At 33.8% G+C, this 19,779-nt stretch overlaps 3 protein-coding genes and 1 pseudogene across 12 annotated transcripts; 2 read left to right on the forward strand and 2 right to left on the reverse strand.

Annotated features, from left to right (window-relative positions):
• Positions 1–1,707: 1,707 nt before the first annotated feature.
• On the forward strand, positions 1,708–7,491 carry LOC123918726 (splicing factor U2af large subunit B-like). Of its 10 annotated transcripts, none has more exons than XM_045970857.1 (13): positions 1,708–1,902; positions 2,257–2,621; positions 2,807–2,926; positions 3,871–3,941; positions 4,637–4,707; positions 4,794–4,847; positions 4,953–5,012; positions 5,250–5,310; positions 5,394–5,506; positions 5,605–6,057; positions 6,153–6,288; positions 6,484–6,551; positions 6,649–7,491. In XM_045970857.1, exons 1-13 carry the CDS (start codon positions 1,768–1,770, stop codon positions 6,661–6,663), a joined length of 1,722 nt encoding a protein of 573 aa, XP_045826813.1. In that variant the 5' UTR covers positions 1,708–1,767; the 3' UTR covers positions 6,664–7,491. The 10 variants fall into 10 exon arrangements, with proteins under 10 accessions (XP_045826813.1, XP_045826811.1, XP_045826814.1 ...); XM_045970855.1 differs by having other exon boundaries at positions 7,092–7,491; XM_045970858.1 differs by having other exon boundaries at positions 4,800–4,847.
• Positions 7,492–8,685: 1,194 nt separating this feature from the next.
• LOC123915895 (GDSL esterase/lipase At1g33811) lies at positions 8,686–11,006 on the forward strand. Its single transcript, XM_045967172.1, has 5 exons — positions 8,686–9,229; positions 9,333–9,457; positions 9,548–9,796; positions 10,223–10,481; positions 10,591–11,006. Exons 1-5 carry the CDS (start codon positions 8,971–8,973, stop codon positions 10,806–10,808), a joined length of 1,110 nt encoding a protein of 369 aa, XP_045823128.1. The 5' UTR covers positions 8,686–8,970; the 3' UTR covers positions 10,809–11,006.
• A 484-nt stretch (positions 11,007–11,490) lies between these two features.
• LOC123916255 (GDSL esterase/lipase At1g71691) lies at positions 11,491–14,583 on the reverse strand. The gene is made up of 5 exons (XM_045967670.1): positions 14,297–14,583; positions 12,707–12,828; positions 12,309–12,548; positions 11,952–12,201; positions 11,491–11,847 (listed from the first exon to the last, which is right to left on the reverse strand). The coding sequence occupies exons 1-5, from the start codon at positions 14,529–14,531 to the stop codon at positions 11,627–11,629; spliced, it is 1,068 nt and encodes a 355-aa protein (XP_045823626.1). The 5' UTR covers positions 14,532–14,583; the 3' UTR covers positions 11,491–11,626.
• Positions 14,584–15,229: 646 nt separating this feature from the next.
• LOC123915425 lies at positions 15,230–17,939 on the reverse strand (annotated as a pseudogene).
• Positions 17,940–19,779: the final 1,840 nt, after the last annotated feature.

A 19,779-nucleotide genomic window follows, 5' to 3' on the forward strand; every position in this document is an offset into this window, starting at 1 on the left:
AAGCTTCTGATTTATATGGTAACGGGAAGGTGCAAGCTCAATGGAAACACTCATATCTTGGTTAATTGTAGGGGTGTGCAAAAAATTTGGTTATCCTTAACCAAATTACTAACCAATCCATATCCAATTTTAGTTTGCAAAATCCAATTAAAAAAAAAACCACACCACTCCAATAAAAAAACACCAATTATAAACCATAACCACATTTTGTAATTTGGTTTGGAATTGGTTTGAAAATTTAGGCCCAATAGCTAATTTAGGCCCAATCTTCAATTTTTTAAAATTCTTTATTATATAATAAAATAATTAATTAAAAGAGGGGTGGAGGACCGGTGGTCAACCGGTGGTCAACGCCGGACCACCGGCGGCCGGTGCGGCGGCGCTCCGGCGGCGGACGGCGGTTTCCGGCGGACCTCCGGCAACTTTCACGGCGGCCGGCGGTGGTGCTCCGGCGGCCGGCCACCACCAACCACCCATACTATTTTAATATTATTTTATTTTAAAAATCAGATTTTTAATAATTATTTTAAAAATAATTAAAAAAATCAGTTTTTAATGTTTTTAATTTTTAAAAATAATTAAAAAATTCCGTTTTTTTTTTAAAATAATTAAAAAAATCAGTTTTTAATGTTTTTAGTTTTTCAAAAATTTAGTATTTTAATTTTTTTCCTATTTATTAGTTTTTTTTGTATTTAAAAATCAGATTTTTTAATTTTAAAAATTACTCTTTATTTTAAATAATAAAAAATATTTTTAAAACAATATAAAAAATAAGTTTTCGGCTAAGTAAAAAATAATTTGGGTTTAAAAAAAATATTTTGTGGGTTGATTATAAACCAATTCAATCATAAAATTAATGAAAAATTATGTTTTTAAAATAATTAATAAATCTATTTTTTTTAATCAACTAATAAAAAAAATTAGTTTAAGTAAAAAACCTATTTAAAATTGGATCATGTGAATAACTTAAATTTTATTACAAACCGGTTATAAATTGGTTCTATCCGGTTAATAACCAAATCCAAATTAGTTTTAAAAAATAACCGGTTTGTTATTGAAATGGTTTTGGTTTAGAACCAAAACCATCAATTAGGTGTGGTGTGGTGTGGTTTCCAAACCATGCACACCCCTAGTTAATTGTATCCAAGATCTCTAAAACCTACGATGACACGTTATTTTTAAGCATACATGGGGTGAAGGAAATAGATGCACAAATTGACTAGCTAGTTATAGTCTCAACCAAAGTTTACATGATGTGAAAATTTTGGAGGGAACTCCAACAACTCATCTTTAATGATATATATATCCGGAACTTGCATGCCTAGGAGTGTTAGAGTATTCTTGTAGTTTTTCTTTTTCTTTTTCTTTTTCTTTTTCTTTTGGGTTTTGCCCTCTTTATCCACAAAAAAAAAAAACCTGTGTATTCCGTCAAATTACACAAATCATAAAATTAGGGTTACGACATGAAAAATTGATGGTTTGATGTCGGTCGACAGTCGTGTAGGTAATTGGTGTATGCATATAAAATTCAAAGATAAAATGTACGGTTTCATTTCATAAAAAATGCAGGGCAAGGGTATAAATGTACGGGTGCAAGTAGATATTTTCAAAGTGAAATGATATTGGGCTGTAGCCCAACTAGTGGAATATTATTGGTGGGCTGTAGCCCAACTCGTTCGCAGGGTAGATATATATACTCATCTAATTAACCGAAAATGAACACAGAATTGAATTCATTGATTCGAGAGAGTAAGAGAGAAACGAACGATGGGTGAATACGAATTCGAAGAAGAGAGAAGATACGAACAACCAGAAGGAGAAGGAGAAGATAACTATCACAATGATTCCTCTCCGCAACCACCTGCCGCCGCTGATGAAGATCTCACCGACTCCAAATCTAACGTATTCTCCTCTCCTTTATCTCTCTGTTTAGGGTTTTCTGTTCATTCTGCCTTTTTCCATTGTATTCTAATAATCACAATTAGGGTTTCGTTTTGCTTCCAATCGAAATTCTAAAACCGCAAATTAGATATCTGTATGTTGTGATTTGGTTTGGATTATTTTCTGTTTTAATTACATATTAATTAGAGATTTGTTTGGTAATTGTTATTTGTTTTTGGATTATTTTCTCATTTAATTGTATAATAATCTGGTGAAGCTTCTTAACCGAACAATTCCGTTTTTTTTTTTTGAAGTATTTGATCTGTGCACATGATTTTATTTTTGATTATTTTAATCTTTTGATTATTTTGGCAGCATGTTTCTCGTGATAATGACAGAGAGTCCTCCAAAAGTAGGGAAAAGGACCGGGAGAATGGGAGAGAAAGGGAGAGAAAAAGGGAAAAGGGAAGAGACAGGGATAGAAGCAGGGACAGGGATAGTGAGAAAAGTAGGGACAGAGAGCGGGAGAGAAGCAGGGACAGGGTTAGAGATGGGGAGAGAAGCAAGGACAGGGGAAGAGATGGCGAGAAAAGCAAAGACAGGGAACGTGATCGGGATGGGGAGAAGGAAAGGGACAGGGACCGTGACCATCATCATAGAGATCGACACAGGGATCGTAGTGAGAGAAGGGTAAGGGATAGAGATGACGATGATTATTACAGAAGCCGAGGCTATGACAGGTAAGAGTTACTTTTGGGTTTGGTGCATCAGAATCAGTTTATTTGCATGTGATCTTACATGACAATTCACAATTTGATAAGATAATTAGAAATGTTTTATTGTCAGCCAATTGTTTTACTTAGTATTAGTATTAATATTCTTTTTCCAATTTTTATTATCTAACTTTTTTTTTTGTGTGGTATAGACGAAGGGATTATGATCGAGAGGATAGGCATAGGAGTAGGCGCAGGTCTCGATCTAGATCAAGGTCAAGGGCTCGATCTGAGCATAGATCAAGGTCACGTTCTCGTTCACGCTCAAAAAGGTAAGTCACAGAAAGATGCTTGTGATTTGTTATTTAGGTGTGCACTAACATACATAATCCTTGTGCTGTGTATGCCATTTGTAAAGTTTCAAGCAGTGTTTAGTTTAACAAATAGCTAAAGAAGGAAGATGCAACAGGAACTAACCTTGTTGTGAATGCATGTGGAAGGGACTAATAATTTATTTAGTTAATTTAAGAAGCCTTTTTATTTTAGTTTTCACGTCTGATATATCCTTGATAATTTTAATTTGGTTAAATGATTCTTTTGATTGTTATTGTTTTCATTAATTAATTTTTTTAATTAGTGGAGTACAATTTATAACTCAACGTCTTTATTATTTTATGATTTTGTAAACAAGTCGCTTAATGCTTACACTACAAATTTGTTATGTTGACTTGAAATTTGTGATAACGACAATCATTTATTCATAAATATACATTCAAGTGCTGATATGGCTAAGTTCTATGCTCTCAATTTTGACAAAGTCCATGGTATTAGACTTAGTGGAATTTTAACAGTGTTTTGGTGGCCTTTTAAGAACTTAGTATGTGTTTGCTATGTGTTGAAGCCACAGGCACAGCGGTGTTTTGAACCTGCAACAATAAGTTGTTGCAGCCGAGTCCAATGTGCATCAAATATGCATGAATGCGAAAACAAACACACTGTTAATTGCAAAATTTTGGAACTACATGTGCTTAAAAGTAACCCTTAAAACTAAAGGGACTTATGCAGTAATGCAACCCTTTAATGTATGGAATATTATGATAACATCACCTATAGTATGGCCAACTTATAATAAGGTTGCCTTTCTGCTCAGTTTTTGTAACATTTTAAAAACTTGTGAAAGATGAGTTTACTTTGAATTATTCATTATTTATTCATACACATCCTCCGCATGAAAAGTAACATTCATTATTGGGAAACTAATTTGATTTATGTACAGCAAAAGGACTAGTGGTTTTGATATGGCTCCCCCTGCTTCTGCGATGTTGCCCGGTGCTCCTGTTGTTGCAGGTACACTAGCTCATGTGAATATCACATACAGTTTTAAACTTAACTTTTTTTCTTTTTTGTTGTTTTTGATCCTAGTATGGAAAATTCAATATCGAATTACACGGTGTTTACTTGGTAAGATAAGTTTCAGTTACTACTGGGTGGGTATATAATTCTTGAATACCGGTTTCCCTTGGTGTGTAATTTTGTCTTTATTTTTACTTAGTGATATAATTCTGGAACTAAATGGTGCTTTGGTTTTTGTCTTGTGTTTGGTGTTTGTTTGTTTTGTTGTATGTCTTGTCTTATGCTCTAAGAAGGCAATGTTGGGCTACTAGCCCCACTGTGCTGACAATGGGCGTGAGCCGACCTCTGTAGCTTTTATGTCCAAGGAAGAATCAATGCACCTGTTTTTGGTGGGTCTTGTTCGTCTTCAACTGGAAACTATTACCTACTTCGGTAGACTTACGAATATTATCTCTAAAGCTTGTTTACAAATTACAATATTATATATCTAAAGCTTATTGATAAAAATACATTATATAGAATAAAAATATAATAAAATATAGCGATGAGGTAAATTGATGCTTAAGCTGAAGCCAGTTTTAGCAGGAGTCAGGTGGTACTTAATTATCATGTAATTAAATTGCAAGATGAAAGGTTGAGGTTTTTTTTGTTTCCCTTTTCTGAAATGCAATATGCCTTTTCACTTGCAGGTCAGATAACTGGGGCAAATCCTGCAATTCCTGGAATGTTTCCAAATATGTTTCCACTGGCTACAAATCAGGTATTTTTATTTCCATTCCCAACTCTGGTTGTGCTGTACAATTTTTTTTTATCAAATTCACCATATTTTTGTTTGTCTTTTTTAAGGTTCAGCCATTTAGTGCTCTTCCTGTCTTGCCAGTTCAAGCTATGACACAACAGGTAAAGATGAATTTCTGTGAGATGATGACGTTTAACTTTTTCACCTTTTAGCATTACTCTACTTTCGCTAATTTTGTCCCCCTTTTGGATGTACAAAATATATAGGCTACACGACATGCTAGGCGGGTGTATGTTGGGGGCCTCTCTCCTACAGCTAATGAGCAGGTAATGTAGAGAAGCTCAATATCTGGTTTCCATGTTTCATAAAATGTTGAACCTTTTTAGAGTATATTACTGGCGTACTGCACACACACTATTACAGTTTCTTGTGATTTGACTTTAAAAAGCAATTGTAATAGGACATGGTTAAGTGGAGAACATGCTGATTAAATTTTTTTATCTTGTTTTGTTTGTACTGCTTTGGGATTTTAATTTTTTGCTTGTAATTTTGTTATACTGCAGTCAGTTGCAACTTTCTTCAGTCAGGTTATGGCTACAATTGGAGGAAACACTGCTGGTCCAGGTACATAATTATATCTTAAATGGATTATGCCAGTACGCTGACCTTGTAATATTCATAATTGATTTAATTTTTATTGTGTGTAGGTGACGCAGTTGTGAATGTTTACATTAACCATGATAAGAAGTTTGCCTTCGTGGAAATGAGGTCCGTTGAGGAAGCCAGCAATGCAATGGCTTTGGATGGAATTATTTTTGAGGTATCTTTTAATTATAATTGATGCTTGAGATTTTTTTTTTTTCTGTGAGAATGTGAGTACATACATTGGTGTTAATCTAAATTTCATTTTTAAATCAGGGTGCACCAGTGAAGGTCAGGAGACCTACTGATTATAATCCTTCTCTAGCTGCCGCCCTAGGACCAAGCCAGCCTAACCCAAACCTTAATCTGGGCGCAGTTGGGCTATCACCTGGGTCTGCTGGGGGACTTGATGGTCCTGATCGGATTTTTGTTGGTGGAGTTCCTTATTACTTCACTGAAACACAGATCAGAGAGCTTTTAGAAACTTTTGGTCCTCTTCGGGGTTTTGATCTAGTGAAAGATAGGGAAACAGGGAATTCAAAGGGTTATGCATTTTGTGTTTATCAAGATCTTGCAGTTACAGATATTGCCTGTGCAGCTCTCAATGGAATAAAAATGGGTGATAAGACTCTTACAGTTAGACGAGCTAATCAAAATACAAACCCAATGCAGCCTAAGCCTGAGCAAGAGAGCATTTTAATGCATGCACAGCAGCAGATTGCTCTGCAGGTATGATGGGATTATCAATTTGGATTATATTTCTTGCATGGACCTTTTTTGAATGTGTTCTAAATTTAATTGCTATGTACTTTTGATTTTTGTAGAAACTTATGTTACAACCAGCATTGGTGGCAACAAAGGTGCTGTGTTTAACTCATGCAGTTTCTCCTGACGAGCTCAAAGATGATGAGGACTATGAAGAGATTCTGGATGATATGCGACAGGAATGCTCCAAATTTGGTAATTTCTGATTTAGTTTGCTTATCTGTCACTGCAACTTGCATAACATGTAACATACTATAAATTTTGTGTTTACAGCCTTTTGTAATATTACAGACAGAAGCCTCCATAACTTTCAGTCTTTACGCATACCATTTCCATTGTATCCCTTTGAAAATGTGTGAATAATTCAGTTTTTCTTTGCACAATATGCAGGTAATCTGGTGAATGTGGTGATCCCTCGCCCACGACCCGATGGAGAACTGTGCCCTGGAGTTGGAAAGGTTTGTTCTTTTGACCTATTTTGGAGATTCTCTTCCCTTTTGCCTCTGGTCATATTCATAATCTTTTGTTTGTTGTTTGTCTGTGTTTCTGCTTCAGGAAATAATGGCGTGATTCATGCAGTCAATCTCACCTAGCAAACAAAGCTTTTGCTGTTGTTTTTTTTGTTATATAAAAATTTGATAAATTATTTGGATTTAATTTATATACAATACAATACAATGTTGGTGTAAAAAAGTTTTTACCCTTTCATCCAAAACGAGTATGACAATTCATTTGTTTAACTCAATAATTGATGTGGGTTGCACATTATTGGATGCATATGTAATCTTTTTTTACACCGACCATGTATATAAATTAAACTCCTTTTTTTATTGCCAATGCTGCATTATTTATTTTGAAAAAATAATGGGTATTTGTCATAAAATTATTTATGAAAAATGAAAACATTAAGTTAATTATTTTCTCATGAATGTGCATTTTTTTGGGGGGCAATATTCAATAAATTGTGGCTGTGAGAACCTATTTTGTACTTGTTGCAGGTATTTTTGGAATATGCTGATGTTGATGGTTCTACAAAAGCCCGTGCTGGTCTTAATGGAAGAAAATTTGGAGGGAATCAAGTAGTAGCTGTCTTCTATCCGGAGAACAAATTTGCTCAGGGTGATTATGAAGGCTAATGGTGTTTGTGTTTGGATTATTGTATCTTCATTGAAGATTTATTTGCAGGGATTATTATATTTTGTATTAGTGATGAGTTATTGGGGTATACTACAGAATTGTTCTATTCAGCTGGAGTAGCACATGGAGAGTTTGTTAATAGGTTTATTCTATACAATACAATAGATCTATGTTGTCGCTTGAGTTAAGTTTGTTTTGAAGTAGACTTCATATACTGTTTGTTAATCTAGGGTTTGTGCAATATTGCACACTTTAATGCAACTTAAAGTAGTAATCTTTTATTAAAAGACAACAATTACTTATTAGTGTTATAACATTTAATATAAAATGCACAAGCTTTAACACAAATTTACTATTTTTAACTTAACATGTGTAAATTTGCACATGATATAAAAGCCTATTAATCAAATTCAAACTTGTTTGCCCCGGAACTAATTATAATGACTGTTCGTGTTTGAAAATAAGTAGCAACTACTTACCGTATTTAAGAACTGAAACAAAACCCTATCTAATATACTCGGTACTAGTATCACTATAAAATGAGGGCTTCAACTTATTTAATTTGAAATGAAATACTTATTAGGACCCTTTATCCCTCTACTGAGGTGAAGTTCCACAATGTGTGATTGATGCAAGAGAACCAGTAAAGATTTTGAACCAAGAAAAAAGTCAGTAACCCATCTCATCTTTCGTGCGCTTAGACTTATCATGAGGTAAGTTATATCTATTTAAATGTTGTTCGCTTTCAACAAATACTTTTTCATACACAGGCTAGAGATTGAATTCAGAAAGAGATATTTAGGAGGCCTAAGTATCTACTACTTATATCCGAACAAATTTTATCCAAACAAATTTTGGTTTTAAAAATGAGTTTAAAAAAAAAAACAAAAAACTGAACACCACTTTGAACATACTCTTGTTTTGTCTCATAGTCTATTAATGTCCTCATTTGTATTTTTCACGCATATTAAGAAAAATTGATAGTGTGATTTATAAGCACTAGGTTTGGTCTAATGGTGAGGGGTATTTAATACATGTGTCTAGGTATTTAAAAAGAAGCTTATAATTAGTAACGTAGCGAGTAACTGTTTATTTTCTTCGGGGATTACGAGAGGAAAAGCAACAGTGGGAGTAAATGAGAAGTGAGAACACTGTTTTTCCCTTTCAACTGCCTCATTAAATTCTTACAAACAAATAATACTAGTAACTGCCACAAGCCTCTTTCTATCCTCACCCATTATTTAATCATTAAATTGGTTGTTCAAATCAAACTATTGGTTCTTTCTAAATTCTGATAAGCCATTGTAGAACTTATCCATGTGAATGTTATTAAGTCTAATCAGATTGGAAACAATTTCACATAAAGTAAGTAACCAATTTGCAACTACTTCATTACAGTATTTATTAGTAACTCTAACCATTACATTTCTTGGAAGGTACGTTCCATTAACAATTGTTGGTCACGAGATTGAGCCTCCAATCACCGTGTAAAGTAAGTCTCATCTTGTTAAACACCTTACCAAAAAGTACCACAAAAAGCTTCTCTTGCCATCTTCACATTTTCCCAACCAATTACTAGCAAATTAAATACTACTAGAACTAGACTTAAACTTATCACATGAATGCCATTAATATGTTGTTACCATGAACACAACTATCTCTAGTTATAGTAAACAGAACCATATAAGAATGCATAATCCATTTGTGGCAGAATAGTTTGATTGAGTTTAGTTTACTAAAATGAAGCATTTTATTTTGACATTCACCTGTATCTGGTTGAGCCTATGTGCTACAAAATGTTTGTCTCAGGTGCAGCCACGGCTGCCGGAGGGACAGCAAGTACCATGCTTCTTCATATTTGGCGACTCTTTGGTTGATAATGGAAACAACAATGCGATTCTAACACTCGCTAGGGCCAATTATAGGCCTTATGGCATTGACTTCCCACAAGGTCCCACCGGTCGCTTCACCAATGGTCGAACCTATGTTGACGCATTAGGTATATTATATAGAATTACTTTACTATGCATTGATAATGTAACATAACAATATAACATCATGATGGTGAAATATCTGTGTGAATAAATTTTTGTATATTGCAGCTCAGCTTCTGGGTTTCCGAACATATATTCTTCCATATTCAAGAGCAAGGGGTTTGGATCTTCTAAGAGGAGCCAATTATGCATCTGGAGCTGCAGGCATCAGACAGGAAACAGGAAGTAACCTGGTATACATTAATTCAACATTACTGATAAGTACAATAATATATACTAGTTATTATGTAGTATGATTTTGTTTTAATTGTATATGCATGCAGGGGGCACATACATCAATGGATGAGCAAGTGAGTAACTTTGGGAACACAGTGCAGGAACTGAGAAGATTCTTTAGAGGAGACAATGCTTCACTTAATAGCTACTTAAACAAATGCATATATTATTCAGGGATGGCAAGCAATGATTACCTTAACAACTATTTCATGACTGATTTTTATTCAACTAACACTCAGTACACACCTCAAGCTTTTGCATCTGTTCTTCTTCAAGACTATGCTCGCCAACTATCTGTAAGTTAATTAAGTAGATAACACAAGAATACAAACAATTAATCAGGGCCTTCGACACCAGAGCGGTTGTAGTAGTTTTTCTGTAATATGCATACTAAGGTGTACAAAGTACAAAATTGTGTCTTAATACTTTTTGTTGGTATATCAATTGTGACTAAAAGTCCCACATTGAATAGAATGGTGGATATTGAGCAATATATAAGTGAGATGATCCGTATATTAAATTTATGAAATGTTAAATCATAAGGAATATTTGGTTATCATTAGCAATGTTGTTATTTCTCTCTATCAAGATTGAAATTGATAAACAAATATTGCTTATTATTAACATAATTTTTGTTCTCTTCTACTTTAAATTTATCACAGTAGCTTTATTTTCTTCATTTTTTTTATTTATTATTAATTTGTTGACTTAATATTGTCCAGCAATTACATTCATTAGGAGCAAGAAAAGTGATTGTTACAGCAGTTGGGCAAATTGGGTGCATACCATATGAATTAGCACGTTTTAATGGTAACAACAGCAGATGCAATGATAAGATCAACAATGCCATCTTGCATTTTAACACAGGTCTTAAGCAGCTAGTTCAGAATTTCAATGGAGGACAGCTTCCTGGAGCAAAGTTTGTGTTTTTGGATTTCTATCAAAGCAGTGTAGATCTAGCTGAAAATGGAAAATCATATGGTAATTTTATTTTCTAGAGCCACTACTTAATTAAAAACACATATATGGTGTCACTCACTCAAAAGCTGATTTTGTACTACTTGTTATTATGACCACACATACATTACAGGGTTTGATGTTATAGACAAGGGATGCTGTGGTGTTGGCAGAAACAATGGACAAATAACTTGTCTTCCATTGCAACAAGCATGTGAAAATCGTAGCAAGTACTTATTTTGGGATGCTTTCCACCCTACTGAGATGGCAAACATCTTACTAGCAAAGGCATCATACACTTCACAAACATACACTTATCCTATCAATCTTCAACAATTGGCAATGCTTTAGAACTATGTGTCTGGTGTTTATGCAGTGCAATTTCATCATCAAACTTAATCACAATAATGTTGTCTAATTAAGAATGTTTTCATGTTTCTTAAATTTCCTTTCTACAAGTATGGATTGATGTCATTTGTGTTGTAATAATAACTATGTTTCAGTCTAACTCTAATCATTTATGAATAAATCACCAATCTTCAAATTTTATTATTTTCCCTTTATCTAAGTTTAATCTTCCTATTTTGTCACATTTATAATTTTTATCCTTTGAATTACAACATATTCATGATTTAACAATTTTCTCATTGATGCATATGTGGTTGATTTTGATGATTTGGCAGCTGACATACAGACAATTGAGTTGACGACATTGAAACGATGTATTAAGTGAAAATCCACTTAGACATTGTTTTACATAAAATTAAGTTGTTTTTGCGATATTAATATATTTTGACGAAATAGAAATTGTCATGTCATCTAGTGAGTTATCACATAAACATCGCACTTGTTAAATTATTGAAATCCATTTTTAAATTATATAGGTGGAGGAAATGTCAATAATTTTAAAATTTCGGAGATTAAAATTGTGGATTTAAAAATAGGGGGATTAAAATTGTGAATAAAACACTATTTGGGAGATAAAATGTAAATACTTAGTGTAGTTTAAAAAGCATAATTAGGCACAAGGTAATTGTTTAACACCACTAAATTATTCATCTTCTCTGATAATTGTAAATGTAGGAAGCAATACATGATAGATATTGTTCTCTAATAATTCCTTACACTAATAGTAATAATTGAAAAGATAAGAGAAGAGACAACAAGATTCACAGTTGAGCAAGTTGCTGAATGTTTAGAGGATAAACAAAATTGGTGTTGCCACTAAAAGCCATCCTTCCCATCAGAATGTTAACTGCTTCTGTTGGATGGAATGCATCCCAAAATACATATTGGTTTCTATTAGGACATGGTCTTTGCAATGGTAGACATGTAATTTGACCTCTGTTTCTTCCAAGGCCACAACACCCTTCGGTCACATCAGTAAATCCTACACACAACATAAATTAATTCAACTATTTATTAGTCTCATGACCAAAAATATGTTACAAAATGTGCATTCTAGTCTAGCGTGTTAATGAATATGATTCATACCAAGAGATCTAGCATTGAGAAGGATTTCCTGGAACATGCGAGAACTGTCGATGAATATGAATCTGGAATCAGGTAGATTATTGTTGAGATTGCTTAACATGGTCTTCACATTTTCATTGAAAGGTTGCACTAACATGTTCACTTCATCAGAGCAGCTTCCACTATTGCTTTGAGCCAATATGCTTGGAATACATCCCAATAGCCCTAATCCAGCAATCACAAATTTCCTTGCTCCAAGATTATAAAGCCTCTATGAATTAGATGAATACCAAATATGAAGCACGGATACTCCTTGAATTAGATGAATACGACATAGACACCAACACATATAATAATTTGAGAGTAAAGAAATCTTACAGTCAGTTGGTTGTTATATGTTTGAACCAAGAGATCAGCATACTGTTGTCCATTGTACTGATTTCTGGTGTTATAATTAGGCATAAGGTAGTTGTTTAGGTAGTCATTGCTTCCCATTCCAACAAAGAATAAGCATCTTGAAAGCTCTGTCGCCAGATTATCGGCTCCAAGATTTCCAGTAATATCATTCAATGTGTTCTCAAAGTTCCTAAGTTGTTCATCAAATGGTATCCGCCCAACCTGCTCAAAACATATATAATCAGTTAATTCTTCTGCCGTGACAAAAATTGATACTGACTATAATTGAGTTTAATGTAAAATTATTTATGTTTGGATATGTTCGGATTGAACGATGAATTAAAGACTAAAAATCAATAAATGAGAGTTAGTCTACTGACAAAGTTTCTTCCAGTGGCATCAAGGATTCCAGCAGCAGCTGAAGCATAGTTTACTCCATTAAGCACTTGATTCCTTGTGGCTCCATTGTATGCAGGAATTAAAGGAAGTCCAAGTAGTTCAGCTGCATTTATTCATAACAAGCACACATCATTTTCAATTAATAGTACATAATTCAAAGCAAGCTACTTTGACTAGTCAAGCAAATATTTGTGACAAAACAGAAATTTATGGGTCTCATCTTAACATGAACTATCGTTTCGACCAATGTTTTAAAAATCAAAACGGAGTTCAAATCGATGAAATTTGTGAGTCATGGTTCAATTACATTTGAACTAGATGGGATACAACCGAAATTAAATCCACTAACAAACTAGTTAGTTCCTCATTTAACCGGCCAATTCAGTCCAATTTTTAAAACATTAATTTAGACAATATTAATCATATAATGTCACACAAAGATTTATGTTAACATTAAATAATACAAATGATTTTGTGTGTGTTGTTTGATTGGTTTAATTAATCTACCCAATTTGAGGAGGCAGAATCTACCCAACCATACCATCTTTAATGCATCATTTACTATTTTAAGAATGCAATGAAAGAGATTTGTCTAACCTTTTAATCATGTACACAAAACAAACATATACTACTAGTATGTATATAAAATACATTCATTCATTCATTGAAGTAGAAATGAGAAAGTCACTGTTAGCAATTACTTCAGATAATAGTCTTAGTTAGGCTGTTAGGTGTGGCAGTTGTTTACCCTATTGAAGGATAGATGGAAATGAGACAAAAAATGACAGCTTGCGACTTCCAAATAAACTTTAAAGCCAAAATGTAATAAGTTAAAAAAAAAAAAAAAAATCAAAATCTGTCAAGACAATCAGTCCTTAAGCATGGAATATGAAATTTTTGTCACTACTAACTATAGCTAAATTACAAATTAGAAGAATATTATTTTAGAATTTTCCTTCTAACAAAGGTATTCAAGTAAAGCTTACTGCCAAATAATACACAATTTAATCAACTCCCAAAAATAAAACTAACCTTGAGATAACAATTTATTCCAAGGGTTGTGAAATGCATAATTTTCTCAAGTGGTTCCTCTAAACCACAATACTACGGTGCACAACTGTAGATATATACTAATTTAACAAGATATCAACTTAAGAGATTGACTTTGTTTAACAAGTGATTTTTCAACATAAACCAAAGAACGAATTTCTGACCAAATACTTAAGGGATCGAAGTGTATGTTTTTGTGTTTTGGACTAGAAATGCACGTCCGTCCGATGTTTCTACCGTGATTTCTAAGAAGCTGCAAAACCAAGCTTCTGCGTTGCCATTGTTTTTTGCAAATGTGACGCAGATCCAAATAGACGCAAAGTATCTTTTACTCGTGTCACATTATATTGGTTAATAAAATGCATACTTAAAATGCATATTATGAAAACACAAAAAAAAAAAAAAAAAAAAAAAAACTGTTTAGCTTAAGATTAATATTTTAATCATTTATGGAATGTGATAAACTGATAATGAGAATTAAGTATATATAAGTAAGAAAATTGATGATTAAGAGGGGGTACCTATCTCATCAACAATGGTGTAACCATTTGAGAAACGACCAGTAGGTCCTCCATTGAAGTCAATACCATATGGAAAATAGTTAGCCTTAGCTAAGGAAGCCATATTGTTGTTGTTACCATTATCAATAAGTGAGTCACCAAATATGAACATGGCAGGAACATTTTGGCTTGTGACTACACCATTCAAAACCATGAAAAGCACCAACAATATTTGAGATACTCCAAACTTAGCCATCAAAATGTTTGTAACTTGTAAGAACAAAATGAAGATAAAATAGTTATTAAATTTGAATGGCATTGAAATGAGGGGAAAGAGAGTTTAATAGGGAGATGATGGTATTGGCGGTTGTTGAAAAGCAATTAATATTTTCACCTGTTATCTACCTTGCAGTAATTATACTACTAGCTACTATTCGCTCCGTCCCAAATTGAGCGACACAATTGACTATATTGCATTATTCACACATATTGTTTTGACCATATTTTTTTACTAATAAATAAAAATAAATATTAGCATATAAGATGTTGTTGGATTCGTCTCGATGAGTATTTTCAAAATATCAAAATTTTATAATTTTTACTATAGTATAATGAAAAATATTAATCATCAAAGTTATGTATCGGCATACGTGAAATAGTCAACTGTGTCACTCAATTTGGGACGGAGGAGTAACATCCAACATTTGTGCAGGCTTTTGACCATAAGTTGCTTAAAAAAAATAAAATCATAAGTTATCTTGGAGTACGTTTATAGATTATACTACTGCAATTTTATCTTGTCTTAAAATCTTTAAAGCTAGCCAGTACAGGTTCAAATTTAGAGCAATACATACAGTAATAATTTTAGAGCATGGAAGTGAGAAATAGAGATAAAAGAAAGAGAAGTTGCAATGAAGATTAAAATAAATAATTTTTGAATGAAAAAGATGCAACAATACAGTCTACTCTACTCCATCGAGATGAACACATTGAATCAAAGTTCATCTTCACCTGGACCAGGCATATTAGTTATGAGATTTTCAAGTTCTTCATGTAGATTCTTCACCCGTTGTTCTGGACTGATTTTAGGATCATACCAATCACATTGGAGTTGCACAGCTAATCTACTACTACCATCACTGCCAATTAGTTTTAAATTAAATGTTGAACTCCACACGTCAATTGAACATGATTGTTTTCCAATACATAGATTTTCAACCACCGAAACACTGTCCGGTGTTTTCCATTTCCCTCTTTCGAACGATCCACACTTTCCACTTGTATCACCATAACTAACGAATTCAGTTTTCGAAAAAACTTTTCCATCTGGGCATTTCAATTCTAATGTTTTGCCATCATCAGAACCATCTGCACATATATAACCAATTGAAATTGTTTGAACACACACATTCAAAGGGCTTCCTCCACCCATTTCTTCAAACAAAATCAATGTGTTGTAACTTTTTTTCTTTTTATTTAAGAATGACCTTGGTACATGGTAAAACCTCTGAGATGGTTCTCCACAACCACTCAAACATTTGTCAGCTACATAACTTCCTCTATAATCACAATTGTCACTGTCAATGCACCCATTTGTATATCAGCTATCATTGCAGGCCAATACCTTCCAATACTATGACCATTAATCCATGCTTCTCCTTTTGTAAGGCCTAACAAATCCAAGACTACAGAGTCATTACCTTCAGGAGTCTTGAAACTGGTCTTGTACCAAGTCATTGGTTTTCCTGTACCAACATTATTTACCTGATTCCATTGTACTCTATTACTACTAAATTTAGGATCATAAAACTTTTTAGCCTCACCATTTAACCCAACCTTGTATGACCAACTAGATTTTGATAAATCCAATGTAGTAGTATTGCTTGAAGCAATGAGTTTCACAGGACCGCCTACAATGCCGGTATTTACCATATCAAAGAATGGGCCGTAATGTGCATGACCAACTGTACCACTAAATAAACTTATAATATTGACACCTTGTTTCAAAGAATTAATGGGCTTTTCATATATAAAAGAAAGTTTATCATGTGTACCCCATTGTGTACCAATATATTGTCCATTAACATAGGCATGAAGAACATGACCTGTTGTGTTCACTTGCAAATTTGAATTCTTCCAAGTAGATGTGTCATTGATGTGAACTGTGGTCATGTACCACAAGTAATCGCTAGCACCAACGGTGATAGCCTTTTGTTCCAAAAGTTCAGATGCATTAAATATCCCGACGCCTTGTAAGGTGTCTTCCACTGGTTCTGATGTCCACGTCCAGGTGAGTGATGAGTTTCCAGCTGGTTTCTTAACATATTTATTTGTTTGCACTTCAACATTTGCAGTGTTGAAAATTTCAACTTGGCAATTTTTGAGGATAGACACTGACCAAGCTGGCACATAGTATTTTATATTAGGATATAACTCAACTTGAGCATCCTTAGAATTATGTACATTGCTCAAAAAGCAGAATGATTCCCAACTGCCCTGCATTTTATAACTTTTCACATATACAGAATCTCCATGTTGCTTCTCAGTAATTGTGATACTGGCATTGGTGAGAAACTTTTCTCCTGATTTTATGGCAGCATGAAGTTGTTTAAGATGTCCCCATTTTGGTTGGTTCAAGTTACCATATTCATCAAGTGGTGCATCATAGTCATATGCTGTCATGATATATGGACCGCCTGCGGTTCGCCCAAAATTTGTTCCTCCATGATACATGTAGTAATTTTGGAGGACACCGCCATTTTGAAAGAAACGTGCAACTGCGAATGCTACATCTTCAACAGTTCTGTGTGGCCTCTTTTCACCCCATTTTTGGAACCAACCAACCCAATTTTCTGTAAACATTTTGGGACTTTTAGGGTTGTTTGGCTTGAAATCGTCACAATAATAACCATTGCATGTGTTGATAATAGGCGATGGAGCATTACTTTGCTTGCACATGATCCATGGAATACCAACATTTTGAGATAAGGCCATCTGGGCACACCAATTAATGTATTGAATTTCCCGGTTCTCCGTAATGACTCATGACATCTCCATATTCATTCTCAATTTGAGCTAAAATAATCGGTCCTCCTTGTGGCGCAAATAATCCAGCTTCTTTGCACATGGTCACAATCTTTGTTGTGAATATTTTCATTTCTTCCTTAAATACTGCATTGTCTGTCCTTAGCTGAATCCCTGGCAAGTTATGTAACCACATCGGGAAACCTCCGTAGTTCCATTCATCACAAACATAAGGACCGATTCGAAGCACAGCATAAAGTCCCGCTTCATGGACAATTTTTAGAAACTTGATGAAGTCTAGATCTTTAGAAAAATCATATTGGCGCCGGACAGGTTCGTGAAGACCCCAAAATATATATGTTTCAATAGCATCAAGACCACCATCTTTTGCTTTCTTTATAAGATCCGGCCACATTTGCGAAGTACTGCGCGGATAGTGAATTGCGCCAGATATTATTAGTCGTCGTTCTCCATTGATAATAATGGCATTTGCATCATAATCAACGGTTGTTGCTAATGAGATCGCACACAACAATGTTGAACATGCTATCAGAAAGATCACAATCCTAAGATTAAACATATTGTTTTGTTCTCTAGCTAAAAAGAATATCATTAACTGTGTTTCATCCAAGGCCAACATGTTTTTATAGGCACACTTTTTGTTTTTGTTTTTGTTTTTTTTTTTTTTTTTTTTTAAAAATTTTTAGTTTATTTGTTTGCTATGATAATATCCATGCAATCAAATAAGATAAGAATGTGCGTCTCAAATTAATTTCCGACTGTACCTTGAAATAGTCTTTTGATTGCTTATCAAGAAAACAAAAATAGTCTTTTGACTAAAATTTTGTTCCTTATAATTTCTGATTATAAATCGTCATTCGTTTTCTAATGGAACAGTTGATTTTGTAAAAAAAAAAATATATAGGTTAAAAGTTAAAAATATGCATAGACATATATAGTATTAGGGTCCGTTTGGTGCAGCTTTTTTAAGAGCTTATGCAAACAACTTATGCAATATAAATTATGTTTTACTAGCGAGTCAGGCAGGCGTCATCCTGCCTGTGTCTAACTTATGTTCACAAAAAAAAATGTCTTATGTTATGCTGAGTTTATTAATAAAAGATTTTTGCTACTAACAAAAAATATGTATCTTATGTTTTGATGAGTTTGTTAATAAAATATTTTTTGTTACTAAGAAAAATAAGGGTATTGTGGTTATTATGAAAAGTCCACACCAAAACTCGTGTATCTTCTTTATATATAGTATAGATGCTATTTTATAAGTTCACACTGGTGAAAATTGTAATTTTATAAACTATTTTATCATAAACTATACCTTGACAAACTTATAATAATATATAAAAGGCTTAAATGCAGTTTTACCCCCCCTATTTTAAAATGCGGAATTTTACCCCCCCCTATTTTAAAATGCGGAATTTTACCCCCCCTATTTTATAATTTGTTGGATTTTGCCCCCCCACCAAAATTTTGCACAAAATCTGCTTCTGAGCCTCAAGTTCAAAGCTACGCACAGAACTCAATTTGGATCAATAATTCACCAAACTGGTACCGAAACGACCGCAATCGAGTTAGTTTTCCACAGAATCAAACTCCACTAAATTTGGAGTTACAGAGAGAGATTAATTACTGTTTTAGTGAAGGTCTGTTCAAATTAATTATCGTATGAAACTACTACTGGTATTCTCGTCATTCCTCTCACCCTGTAGCTCATTTTTTAATACTATTTACATGTATTGAAATCTAACGAAATTACCCTTGTTGGCATTTCAATTTCGTCGAATTTGGAGTTACGATGTGTTCGGTAGACGATGTTGAATTTGAAGATCACAAGTAGATTTCTGCAGAATTAGTAATTGGACAGACCTTCACTAAAACGGTAATTAATCTCTCTCTGTAACTCCAAATTTAGTGGGGTTTGATTCTGTGGAAAGATAACTCGATTACGGTCATTTCGGTAGCCATTTGGTGAATTATGGATCCAAATTGAGTTGTATGCGAAGCTTTGAAGTTGTGACTCGAAAGCAGATTTTTTGCAGAATTTTGGGGACATACCTTCACTAAAACGGTAATTAATCTCTCTTTGTAACTCCAAATTCAGTGGGGTTTGATTATGTGGAAAGATAACTCGATTACGGTCATTTCAGTAGCCGTTTGGTGAATTATGGATCCAAATTGAGTTGTATGCGAAGCTTTGAAGTTGTGACTCGAAAGCAGATTTTTTGCAGAATTTTGGGGGACATACCTTCACTAAAACAGTAATTAATCTCTCTTTGTAACTCCAAATTCAGTGGGGTTTGATTATGTGGAAAGATAATTCGATTACGGTCATTTCGGTATCCTTTTGGTAAATTATTGATCAAAATTGAGTTGTGTGCGAAACTTTAAAGTTGTGACTCGAAAGCAGAATTTTATGGGGGGCAAAATCCAACAAATTATAAAACAGGGGGGGTAAAAGTCCG

This window comes from Trifolium pratense, linkage group LG3 (assembly GCF_020283565.1).
Source record: "Trifolium pratense cultivar HEN17-A07 linkage group LG3, ARS_RC_1.1, whole genome shotgun sequence".
NCBI classification, from domain to species: Eukaryota; Viridiplantae; Streptophyta; class Magnoliopsida; order Fabales; family Fabaceae; genus Trifolium; species Trifolium pratense.

Coding starts and splice junctions, on each gene's coding strand:
- LOC123916255 (XM_045967670.1), bottom strand. CDS start 14,531: ATGGCTAAGTTTGGAGTATCTCAAATATTGTTGGTGCTTTTCATGGTT. Junction 12,829..14,296: donor CACCATTGTTGATGAGATAG/GTACCCCCTCTT, acceptor GAATAAATGCAG/CTGAACTACTTGGACTTCCT. Junction 11,848..11,951: donor TCTCAATGCTAGATCTCTTG/GTATGAATCATA, acceptor TGTTGTGTGTAG/GATTTACTGATGTGACCGAA.
- LOC123918726 (XM_045970855.1), top strand. CDS start 1,768: ATGGGTGAATACGAATTCGAAGAAGAGAGAAGATACGAACAACCAGAA. Junction 2,622..2,806: donor AGAAGCCGAGGCTATGACAG/GTAAGAGTTACT, acceptor TGTGTGGTATAG/ACGAAGGGATTATGATCGAG. Junction 5,013..5,249: donor CTCCTACAGCTAATGAGCAG/GTAATGTAGAGA, acceptor GTTATACTGCAG/TCAGTTGCAACTTTCTTCAG.
- LOC123915895 (XM_045967172.1), top strand. CDS start 8,971: ATGAAGCATTTTATTTTGACATTCACCTGTATCTGGTTGAGCCTATGT. Junction 9,230..9,332: donor AACCTATGTTGACGCATTAG/GTATATTATATA, acceptor TGTATATTGCAG/CTCAGCTTCTGGGTTTCCGA. Junction 9,797..10,222: donor ACTATGCTCGCCAACTATCT/GTAAGTTAATTA, acceptor AATATTGTCCAG/CAATTACATTCATTAGGAGC.